We start from the raw sequence: 12507 nt of genomic DNA, 5'->3' as shown, positions 1-12507 counted from the left end.
CCGGTACGCCCATGGCAAAAAGTTAGTCTAGAGCCTGTACTTTAAGAAAATCTACTGGAGCTCTCAACAGAAATTATTGTGAGCTGTGATTCTTTTCCCCACGCTGAGCCACTACAGCTGATTTTAGGGTTCCCACCTGCTCAATCCCACTTTAACCTCTTCCCTGCTCATGTTCCTGTTTAGAGGCAAAGTCACCCTCTACAGTGTAGGCAACAGAAAATACACACATGTTTTATTTTCCTTCATTTTCTACTTAACTGATTCAAACAGAGAACCTTTATTAGAAATAAATAGTTTGTACTTCATCTACTAATCTTATTTTATTATTACATTAATAAAGCACAAGGTTCAGTTAACTTTGGATAAAAAACATGTGGTTAAAAAGTTCTTCAAGGAGCAATTTTACTTTTTTACTCTGATTACATTTCAGAGCCTGTACTTTTTCACTGTTACTTAAGTACAGAAGTTGAATGAATACTTTTACTGAAGTATTTATAACACTAATATCTGTACTTCTACTTAAGTATAGAGTAAATGTACTTTTGCCTCCTCTGATCATTTCTATAATATTATTTATATCAGTGATGGCCAAATGAAGCTTTCTGAAACACTGAAGCTTGTATTGAAAAAGGTTCATTACTCAAAGCTTTTCAACACAGTCCTCTTTGGTGACATCTGCTGGCCAAAAATGTGAAGAGCAGCTTGAATCTACAAATTACAATATAGAGCTTCATTATAATTGCCCACTCTACAGAGCGCAGCTGACAGCTTCTGTCTGATATCGGGCTGCTGTTGTGGTGCTTTGAACGTGTATTTTTGGGGATGATGAAAAAAATGTTTTGTCTATTTGATTATTAATAATTTTGATGAATAAACCTTCCTGATTTTAACATGTGCTGTGGTCTCTAAAAAACAACATAATATACAACACAGTCATATAACAGGTTGGGAGGATGAGAGTTTTAGACGTGACTGATTATTTGGTGAAACTGTGATATTTTCCTCACCTCCTGTGTTGAGCTCATTGTTTCCTCTGTAGTGACTCAGCTGAGTCCAGATGGCTGAAAATGTTCCTCTGCTGCTCCGTCAGACTCTTCTCCTCCTGCTGATCAGCTGGGACACAAAACAGATCTTTGTTAGGCTCCACACTGCACTGAAGAGTCAAAGTGTCTCATATGTTCATCTGACAACACAAAGTACAAATTTCACTCTGATTGCTTGTAGAAATCTTGTGAGACGTGTTGTGCTGCAAAGTGAGGAAACTCTCTCACTCACTTATACTTCAGGAGGAACTTTGTGACATTGGCTCTAATATTCTAAGCAGCCCTTTACTATGACAGGGCCAGAAAGTCCTATTTGAAGGTTTGGGAGAAGGACCATGTTAAAGGTGGATTGGGGTTTATACACTTTGTTATGATACAGGTAAGGCTGTAAGAGCCTGAGAAGGTGTCCTGAATGAACCTCTAAAACCAGTTTTCAGCTAACGACTCTGCTTCAGTCTGGAAAACAGCAACTACAAGTTTAAAGACTCCAACAATTCACACCCAGCAACAGCCTGAACAGCTCCTCCTGTGGTTTCCACAAACAGGGACAGACCTGTTACTCCCCCACCCCACACTTTCAACTCCTTCAGCCCCCCAGTCCCACCACCTCCACCATTCCCCAAACTTTGATTCTGTTCATCTGGACGTAGCTTTTGCAGTAGGAAAAACGTTTCGGCCCTCATCCAAGTGACTTCTTCAGTCTCAGCTGACTGCAGCTTTCCTCAATCTTCAACAGTGCATTTGCATAATGACTGAAACGAGCACCACTGAAGGAACAATGGGCTGGGAGGTCAGTTATTGAGCATTAATATGCAAATTCTCATGATCATTGATCAACAACCACTGATCAAATGCTGAGATTGCAGCGACTCCCCAACTCTCTGAATGGTACTCATGGCCATTGATCAGCGGTCTTTGATTAATGGGCTTTGATCAGTGGTTTCAGTGCTTTCCTTCCTGCTTTGACTGCAGCTGTGTTTGACACAGGAAGACATTATTACATTCTTCACACTCTCTTGCAAATTAACCACCACAATATATTTTTATTCTCTGTGCTTTCAAATATGAACACTGTTTACTTTCATCTCTGTTTCATTAGTTTTTGTTAACATCTTCCTGTGCATCACTTTACAGCAGCCACACTCATTAAAATGAGACTTTGTAGGAGTTCATTTCCTCTCATGTGTTCATCCACAGCAGCTGGACAATAAAGTTTATTGTGACCCTGATACTGCAGCAGATCGCTCTCATCCATTTCCTGTTATCACTTCAAATAGAAATGAGGCTGTAGAGGTTTGGTGCAGGCAGAAAAACAGCTGCAGGGACAATGAAAAGACTTTTCTGCTCCAACTTCTCCCAGCATGCTGAGCTAATGGTTAGTTGGTGTTTTTCTCCAAACACTCTCTCACTCTTCTCTCAACGTGTTCACAATAAACTGTGAACAGACACCGAGGAGAGCAGCAGAAGACCTCATTCAGGAGCTAAACTCAACATGAACTGAACTCACAGTAAAGTTAGCTCGGTGCTTACCTTTAGATGAGCCCACAAACCGAGAGAAACTCCGCGATGAAGCTGCAACTCTTTCCAAACACAGGAAACAGATCAGGGAGCAGAGACCCACGTGGTTCACGCTGATCTCAGCTACGATCCAGGAGACAAGGGTGGGCAGATCGATGCAGATATCGATCCAAACGCTGGTTTAGTTTGTTTTATCATCCAAATTCACTCTTTTACTCGCTTAGGAAGAAACGGTAGCTCCGTCTGAGTTATCACTACCCGATCCGTACCGGAAACCCGATCGGTAGTGATGGGACGTTCTGTATCGAGGCTTCGGAGCGTGTGTCGAGTAATGGAGGGGGCGTTTCCGTGATGCGCGTATCGAGGCTTGCTTCATTTATGGGAGGAGCTGAAAATGATGACGTCCGAAGCCTCGCTGCCCGGCTGTACCACGTGACTGGTTCATGAAGTGGTTCGAACTTTGCCGCGAGATATGACAGCGATATAAACCCCTCAGACTTCAATCAAAATGTGGGTGTTTGATGGAGAGTTGCGGTTAGAGAGAGTTTGGAGACCGTTTGGAGGTTTATGAGAGTGAGGAGAGAAAGTCAGGAGAGAATGGAGCCAGCTAAGAAGAGGAGGATGTCCTCCCCTGTGTGGGAACATTTTGATCTTATTCCTCCCAACAAGGTATGTAAATTTCTACAGAAGACGTATTGTCATGATACTGATGGTGCAATACAATTTATGTTAAGCTGTCTTTACTTTTGTACAAGGTGAAGTGTTTGCTATGTGCCAGGGAGCTGGGATATAACAACAACACCTCATCCATGCTTAGGCACTACAGAGCTTTGCATGAGAATAAGGGGAACACCGATTGTGGAGCAAGACCAGGTGAGCCATCAAATGTCATGATAATATAGCATGCAGTAATGTTACTAAATGATATAACAATATTATACAACTGTTATAAGTTACGTGTGTGATATTTATATTTGTGCTTTGTCTTTATTGTCTTTCCTCAGGAGAACAATCTCAAATAGATGAAGACCTGGTCAGCATGGTGATTGAGGACTCACAGCCATTTAGCATTGTGGAGGACAAAGGATTCAAAAGATTTGTTAAATCATTAAATCCCAGCTATGTTCTCCCCACTAAAAAGGTCGTAAAAGCAGTGAAAATTTAGTTTTTACAGAATAAAATGTGAACAGGCAGTGTGTAGCTGTCCATACCTCAACGTTACAAAAGCACAACCACTGTCCACACCCCAACCACACCTCACCTCACAGTAAATGATCATTTCCATTTCAAGCATTTCCAAATAATCATTTTCCATACTGCCACTATAAATATACACAGTATACTGCATCACTACAATATACATGTTTTACACACTCCTTTTGTTGTTGACATTTACAGGCTGTGTGCAAAATGCCACACTCTTCAAATTCATGCCAGCTATTATTTTTTACGTCCAGTAGGTGTCCTACTAGAGCAAATGAAGCTTCATGAAGCTTCGCGTTGGGGTGAACCAATTGGATGAAAAGCTTCAGTGCTTCATGGGGCTTCATCTGCCCATCACTACCGATCGGTACCCCGCATGCGCGAAAGGTGTCTACTTCCGGTCGAAGCGTTTTACGATAGTTACGGGTCAGAGTATCTTTTTTTTAAAACTTTATTTAAGAAACAATGAGTATACAACATACGAACAGATGAAGTATACAAAACAACAGAACATGAACACACAAAGCCAGGGGTAAAAGACGAAGTTAACAATTATAAGAATACACGCAAAAATTCACATACATATATTGTTTTGAGAGCCTTTTTGTTGGTGGAGTCTGATATTGATTGTATGTACAGTTCCACATCCTTAAAATAATGACAGAAATATGGTGTTTTGTTAGTAAACTTACATTTATGGATAAAGAATTTCGCTAAAGGTATTAACAAATTTATCATAAAAAAAACATTTATCATACTTCTTGGGGAACTTAAAGAAACAGAATAAAACATTTTCCCATCGTAAAGAAAACTCCCTTAAAATATGGACAATAACAAAGCTGCTAAATTCCTTCCAGAATCTCTGTGTAAAAGAACAGTACCAAAAAAGATGTGTCACAGTTTCTGGATGATCCCCACAGAAGTACAATTAGTATTTATGTCCCTTTTAAATTTTACCATGTAGTGACTGGCTGGATAACATTTATGTAGAATTTTAAATGAGACTTCTTTCACCTTATTTACAATCAAATATTTATGGGGGACCATCCAGACTGTCTTCCACTTGATATCTGGAACAAATCGGTTCCAATAAGATATTATATATGGGAGAGAGACGATATCTTCTTGGAATAAACTACGTATTCTCTTATTGCTGTTACCAAGTTCCTGTGAAAAGCAGATTTTTCCTATTGGTGACTCAGCTGGATCAGGGAGAGTGACTGAGGTAGAGATCGAGCTGTCAGTGTTTTTATATAACATTAAAGTCCCTGAGGGTATGGCACCAAGCACCATTGAGAATTCCTGAACACTGATTGGAAAATTATATAGTGCAAGAAAGTCGTCGTATGTAAGTAGTTGTCCCTCTTTACTAACCAGCTGAGCCACCAATAGGATCCCATTTTGGATCCAAGTTTCCAGGAAAAGTGATTTATTTTTCTATAAAATATCTCTGTTGTTCCAGATGAGGTATTTGTGAGGTGAGAAGTTGTGTTTATAAATGAGGGTCCACGCTAAGAGGACCTGCTTATGGAAGGATGAAAGCTTTACAGGGAGTTTCTCAACATTGTAATTACAATTTAAAATAAAATTAAAGCCACCAAAACGAGAGAAAATATGATATGGTATAAAGTTCCAGATAGAGATAGGGTTTTAAGAAAATGTTTAGCCCAGTTAATTTTGAAAGTGTTATTTAAAGTAGAAAAGTCTAAGACGTTAAGCCCACCTGATTCGTACGTATTCATCACAACAGTTTTTCTAATATAGTGCGTACGGTTTTCCATATAAAATTAAAGAGCATACGGTCAACATCTTTACTAATTTTCTTATCCAGATGTAAGGAGAGAGCAGCATATGTTAATCGGGATATCCCTTCAGCTTTAGTAAGTAACACTCTACCTTTCAAAGACAAGTCCCTTTGCAGCCACTGGTTGAACCTTTTTAGGGTTAATTGGAGTGAAGTTTGACGAGCATCTTGATTTTTGGTCTTTGGATATTAACAGTCCCAAGTATGTGACTTCTTGTTTAACAGAGATATTACAGATAGTATTTGCAGGACAGTCTTTAATTGCTAGTAACTCACACTTTTTAAGATTTAGGCATAAACCAGAGGCCTCAGAGAAATCACTAATCACAGTAAGAGCTGGAGGGATTTGGTTTGCATTCTTCAAGAAGAGTGTGGTGTCATCGGCTAACTGGCTGATGACGAGCTCCTTATCAGCTATGGTGATTCCTTGTACAACACTGTTTGAAATATTAGTTGCAAGAATTTGTGTACAAAGTAAAAATAAATATGGTGAAATAGGACATCCTTGGCGAATACCACGTTTCAGGTCAAATCTCGGGGTGGAGCCGTTAATCATTTTAATAGAACTATTGCCATTTGTGTATAAGGTTTTGACAGCTTTACAGAAAAACTTGCCGAAGCCAAATTTTTCCAAAGAGTGGAAAATAAATTGATGTTCAATTGTATCAAAAGCCTTATAAAAATCCAGGAAGAGAATGAAGCTATTGTCAGGTACCAGATCAGAGTAATCAAGTAAATCCAAAACCAGTCTAATGTTATTAGAAATGTGTCTGTTTCTCATAAAGCCTGATTGTGTCTCATCGATAATTGTGTCCAAAAACTCTTTAATTCTGTTAGCAAGTATTAAAGCCATAACCTTATAGTCATTATTGAGCAGGGAGATGGGTCTCCAATTATCAATAAAGAGTAAGTCTTTGTTTGGTTTTGGAATAAGTGTTATGAGACCCTGAGTAAGAGAAGAAGGGAGGATGTTATTCTCTATACTTTCTGTAAAAACCTGCAGTAAAAATGGAGCCAGGAGATTAGAAAATGATTTATAAAACTCTGCAGTCAAACCATCTGTGCCGGGAGATTTATTGGCCTTAAGTGCAGAAATGGAATTACAAACTTCCTCCACAGTCAGAGGGCTGTCACAATAACTTCTATCTTCCACAACAATAGATTTTAGGTTTTTAATATTATTGAAAAATCCTGTTGAGACAGCCTCATTATATTTTGAGTCGTATAGTTTAGTATAGAATTCGGCACAGAAATGTGAAATTTCTCTAGGATTGTCAGAGACAATGCCATTAATATTTAGTTGATGAATAGAGTTTGTTTTTGATCTGTATTTTTCAAGTCTGAAAAAGTAAGCAGAATTTTGTTCGCCCTCCTCCAGCCACCTCTTCCTGGATCTTATGAAAGCACCCTCAGCCTTGCGCCGATATAAACCGTCCAGTTTATTTTGAAGTTCTAGTAAACTTAATTTATCTTCCTCTGAGATTTCTTCTGGGGACTTCTGGTAATAAGAGGCAATTCTGCTTATTACTTCTTGTTCTTCAGCTTTCCTTAATTTAGCAATTTGACTCCCGTATCTTCTCAAGAATTTGCATGCTTCAAATTTAAAAAGTTCCCAATTGGTACAAAAGGACTTCTCTCTGTTAGCTTTGTTCCAATAATAAACAATTACTTTATTAATCTGCATGTTAACTATTTTATCTTTTAGTAAAGAATTATTTAACTTCCAGTAAGAGAATTTATGAGGTATAGTATCCAGTGTAAACATTTGGATGTTAATGTGAATTGCTCTATGATCAGTGAGGGGGGTGGCAAATATATTAACGGTAATATTATCTTTATCAATACAGTCAGAAACAAGCCAAAAGTCAATACGTGATTGCCTGGATCCTGTCTTATTGCTCCAAGTAAAGAGTCTATCATCTGGAAATTTTTCTCTCCAAATATCCACAAGATTAAATTTTCCCATGAAATTTTTTAAGTTTGCACTGTATGAAGACTGCTGCCCTGGAGGCCACCTATCAACCGTATTGTCTAAAGCAATGTTAAAGTCTCCACCAATTAAGAGGACTGAATTTGGGTATTTGGAGAGCCAGCAATTAATTCTTTCTTCTAAGGAGTCAAGTAATTTATCATTTTCAGTTTTATTATTGTAACCATATATATTTACTGCAATGAAAGTACTGTTATTGTGTCTGATTAGTGAGCAGAGGTAGTGTCCTAAGGTGTCACAGTCAGAGTGTAACACATCTCCAGAAAAATAATTTTTAAGCGTGGCAACTCCAGCAGAACGCTCAGAGCCATGGGACAACCAGACTTCATTACCCCATTGTGATTTCCAAAAATTTGTATCAGCAGGTGTGGAATGACTCTCTTGGAAAAAGCAAAAATCTGTTTTAAATTGTTTGGCAAATAAAAACAAAGCTTTGCGTTTACATGTTTGTCTTAAACCCCTGGTATTAAGAGAAACAAATGAAAAAGACAAAGTTATTAGAAAAAAGAAAGAGAAAAAGTAAGTTCTAAACTTCTACAGCTAAGAACAGATCTATAGGATAAGGGGACCGGGTGCTGCACAATTTAGGTAGTAGAACAGTAAAAACCCTGAGTGACTAAGCTTATAAAAACACAGTATTTAACTATCTACTGTACTATGGTTTAAATATAGCTTTTCATAGATAAACACACTCTTCAACACAAAATAAAGCTTTAACCTGAGGGTGAAAATATCAAGTTCACCATGTAAACAAGCTTACAGAAATGTCATTTCGGAGGCTGAATAAGCGTCTCTATGAAGGAGGGAAAACTTCTGATCCACTGATGAATCCTCGGCCTCCCACGAAATAAGCCGGCTTACCCTCCTTACGGGCTTTGTCTATCATCGGCCACAGTTTGTCACGACGTTCTCTGTCCTCCCTGGACAGATCTTCAGCGAACCTCAAATGATTGTCCTGCAGGTAGGAGGATGTCTTGGCTGCTTTCCATACAGCATCTCTGTAGATTCGGGAGGTGAACTGCACGATGATGCCTCTAGGTCTGGTGCTACCTTGTCGCTTGGCTCCGAGTCGGTGTACGGTGTCGATGACGTCAGGCAGCCTATGATTTTGTTCTGGCAGAACAGACTGGCATATCACAGTCACCTTTCCCCTTACGTCTTCTTTCTCAGCCTGCCAACTGTGGCACGCGTGCCTAGGGTTGCCGACCCCTGGTGTACAGTATCTTATGGATATATTACTCCAGTGTTTTTTCTCAAAGTTTTCTATGAAACTTTGCTGTTGAGGAGTACTTGGTGAGGGCTAGTTCTTTTAGGTTCAGCAGCTAACAAGATGGTGTATCGGTCAGGATACAGGAGGACAACAGGCTTCCACTTTGCTGGATTGTCACCGCCAGCTGTTTTATTGCCACACAATATTGCAGAACATAGACATAAAACCCCAGAGCCTTTTATACATTTGCACTGTCTACTGCTGTAACAAAATACATTTCCCACGCTCGGGACTAATAAAGGTTATCTTATCTTATGCAACCGAGTCTCCCATACTGGCATCCTTACACTGGCTGCGAGTTAGGTTTTGAATTCATTTTAAGATTTTATTATGTGTTTTTAAGGCGTTGCATGGGTTAGGACCCTCAAACCTTTCTGATCTTTTAAATTGGTTCGCTCCTGCAAGATCACTGAAGTCTGTGGTTTAAAAGCTCTTAGCTGTCCCAACATCCAGATTAAACACAGAGGATAAGAAAGGTCTGGCCTCTCTTATCTGGAAACAAAATTAACAAAATTGATTGAAAAACCTGTTGCAAAAATTCCTTTTTGTTTAGTTTTGTGAAGCTACTAACTGATGAACTAGATTACTGGTAGAATGATGTATAAATTAAACATGGTTTGCCCTCTTATGCATATTGTATTGATGTATCATGACTAGTGATGTGCAATACCACTGATTTACTTTCGGATCCGATACCAAGTAAACTTCAGGGTGGTATCGACGATACCTAGTACAAAAACTTATTTTATTTATTGTATCTCAAATTTTAGTGTCATCATGATAACAGGACATCAGACTACTTGTTCTTATCACATAATAAAGCTGAATTCATCATGGCACCTTTAAGTTCAAGAATTGCTATAATCTCTGCAACGTTCAGCTTTCAGAATTTGTCTTAAACAGTATAAAAGCATGGATCCATCACACCTTGTATCAGGAAAACGTTGATGAACTCTGAACAAATGAAACCACAACTTTAAAAAAAATGAGCTCCCAAAATTAATTGTTTCGACATCTTAAACACAAAATCATAAGTTTTAATACCTACAGCAAGTTTAAGGAAAAATAAAAGATTTTAAAGATGTTTCAAATTTTTCTCAAATATAAAACAGCAGATGGAACTTACATGCATCTTCTATGGGATTGTCTAAAAATATCTAAATTCTGGCTCTGCATCAACAAGAAAATGAACTTGATACTAAACTTTAAGATATATAAACATCCGGGTCAATTCTTACCACAGTTGCTGCCTCTGAATAAAAATCTGGACAAAAAGGGATCCACATTATTAAATAAGCTTATGTTTAATGTCAGGAGATGTGTTATTGAACTGGATTACGGAGCAGCCCCCTACTGTAACTCAGTGTTACAAGGAAACTTCATAACTTTCAGGTCAGATTTTTAATAAGCTGCAGGAACCCTGTTCAGTGTGAGTGGAGAGCAGCCAAGTCTCCTCCTCTGATAAACCTCCATCTGTGCCACTGAAAATAGTTCATCTGACTGTGACTGTAAACATGTTTCCATTTGTCACTTCAGCCTTTACTCTGAAATACAGGAAATGAAATCACAGCTCAAACTTCTTCATCCAACTGCTGGAACAAAGCGAACCACTCGACATGAACACTGAAGCAGAACAGTTTAGAAACATTAAAATGAGACTAGGGAACCATTTTCATTCATAGTTGCCTCATCAGATCTTTATAGGAGATTCACTCTGAACTCTGTGGAGCCTGATCTCAAGGGTTTTGAGTCTGACCCTGAAACCAGAAGAGGATCTTTCTGTCTCTTCATATTCACTGTGATGGGAGTGATTTCAGCCCTGAGTGATCACGCTGATGTTTGCACAGAGCAGATAATTTAGTGAATGTTTTGGGACATTGGTAACAGTGAAACAGTTTTTTAGTAACGTGGGATCGTTTGTGTTTGGAGTATGAACTGAGATTCCTGAAGCTCTTGTCACACTGGTCACAGCTGTAGTTTCCTTCCATGTGTGCACATTCATGCTTGTTACGATTAGCTGATTGTGAGAATCTTTTGTCACAGTGTCTGCACTTGTATGGTTTCTCCCCTGTGTGGACTCGTTTGTGTCTTTTAAGCTCACCTGCAGTAATGAAAGATGACCCACACTGATCACAGAGGTGCTTTTTTGTCCCACTGTGAATGAGTTCATGTCGTTTTAATCCCCTTAATGTGGTGAAGCTTCTCCCACATTCTTTGCAGTATTTCAGTTCTTCTCCAGTGTGCCTACGTTGATGTGTTTTTAGGTCAGCTTTCCAACTGAAAGTTTTTCCAGAGAGGTCACAATGAAAGTCTTTCCCACCACCACAGTGATGACAGGGTTGAGAACTGGATACATCTGTGTCGCTCTGCTTCTAAACAAAGACACAAAGACAGTGTAAGTCAGTCCTTCACCATTTTTATCCTGAATGTCGCCTGAAATAAAGAGCAAATAAAAAACAAACAAAATCATAACTGAAATGAAAATCTGAATAATCACTCAGAGCTGCTGAGATTCGGGCATTTTGAGCAAAATAAAATTATATTAAAAAACTCGATTCAGGATTTTAATGAATTGATGTCATGTTATCCAAGCCAGAATCGATTTTAATCGTAAATCGATTATCAAAACCCACCCCTAGCTGAGACAATTTAATGAGCAGAGTTGTTCCAAACAGTCAGGCTAAAATGACAAGATAACAATATAAATACATACCTCACAGTAACTGCACTTGTTGAGTCTCTTTCTGGTGTGGATCTGTTGGTGTCGTCTCAGGTAACGTGGAGATTTAAAAGTCTTCTCACACAGGTCACATTTATAAGGTCTCTCCTCAGTGTGGGTAAACATGTGTTGTTGTAAGTCTCTGTCTGTGACAAACTGTTTGCCACACTGATCACAGCAGTACACATCATGTCCGGTGTGAATGCGTAGGTGTGTATTTCGGTTCCCTAACCGGCTGAAGGTTTTCCCACAGATGTCACAGCTGTATGCCTTAATTCCAGAGTGGGTAACTATATGATTCTGTAAGTGGCTACTGTCAGTAAAAGCTCTCCCACACTGATCACAGCTGTACGCTTTAACTCCACTGTGGATGAGTTGGTGTGTTTTTAGGGAACGCTTCCAGGAAAAAGTCTTTTCACACAAGTCACAGCTGTACGGTTTCTCTCCAGTGTGGATGACCTGATGACATTTTAGTGTAGACTTAGCAGGAAAATCCTTCCCACAATCATCACAGGTGTGTGTTTTCTCTCCCTTTCTTGGTTGAGGTTTGTCGGCCTCCTGAGAGCGCTGACTTCTCGCTCCATGTTGGTCCTGCAGTGACAGAGATACAAACAGAGGCAGTGAGTGAAATGCAGTCGTGGAACAAACTCAACCTTCAAACTCCCTCCATTAACACTAGTTTTAAACCTGAAGGTGGAGTGTGGCACTGAACACCTTAAAGGTCTCTTATCCCCACCTGCTGGTAGTTCTGACACATTACATTCAACCTGGTGTTAAAAATAATTCATGACTTTTCAAACACTCTAAAATATTTTTTCCTTATTTTCCTTACTTTTACTCCCCACACAAAAAGGACTTTCTACTCATTGTATTTTCAAAACAGACTTTTTTACTTTTGGTTTGAGAAATTTGAGGGGAGTTATTTCATCACTAAGGGCATCAAACATCAAACCAATTTGA

General features: G+C 39.0%; 1 protein-coding gene across 2 annotated transcripts in view; it reads right to left on the bottom strand.

Annotated features, from left to right (window-relative positions):
• LOC146567624 (uncharacterized) overlaps positions 1 to 12507 on the bottom strand; it is a 31291-nt gene that overhangs the window by 7384 nt on the left and 11400 nt on the right. Inside the window, exons 4-5 of one of the 2 annotated variants that reach the window (XM_085287556.1) lie at positions 11542 to 12138; positions 8925 to 11200 (exon numbers count right to left, since the gene is read on the bottom strand). In XM_085287556.1, coding sequence (XP_085143682.1) covers positions 10622 to 11200; positions 11542 to 12138 — 1176 coding nt within the window. In that variant the 3' untranslated portion in view covers positions 8925 to 10621. Of the gene's footprint in view, positions 1 to 8924; positions 11201 to 11541; positions 12139 to 12507 lie in introns of those variants that run through there. The other variant, XM_085287557.1, reaches the window with a different exon arrangement.

The sequence above is a fragment of the Mchenga conophoros genome, linkage group LG9 (genome assembly GCF_057382185.1).
Source record: "Mchenga conophoros isolate Kocher_MC1m ecotype Shallow Benthic linkage group LG9, M_conophoros_male_GT1.1, whole genome shotgun sequence".
NCBI lineage: Eukaryota > Metazoa > Chordata > Actinopteri > Cichliformes > Cichlidae > Mchenga > Mchenga conophoros.
Note: the sequence above shows the minus strand (reverse complement) of the source record. Positions and strands in the feature narration are given on the sequence as shown.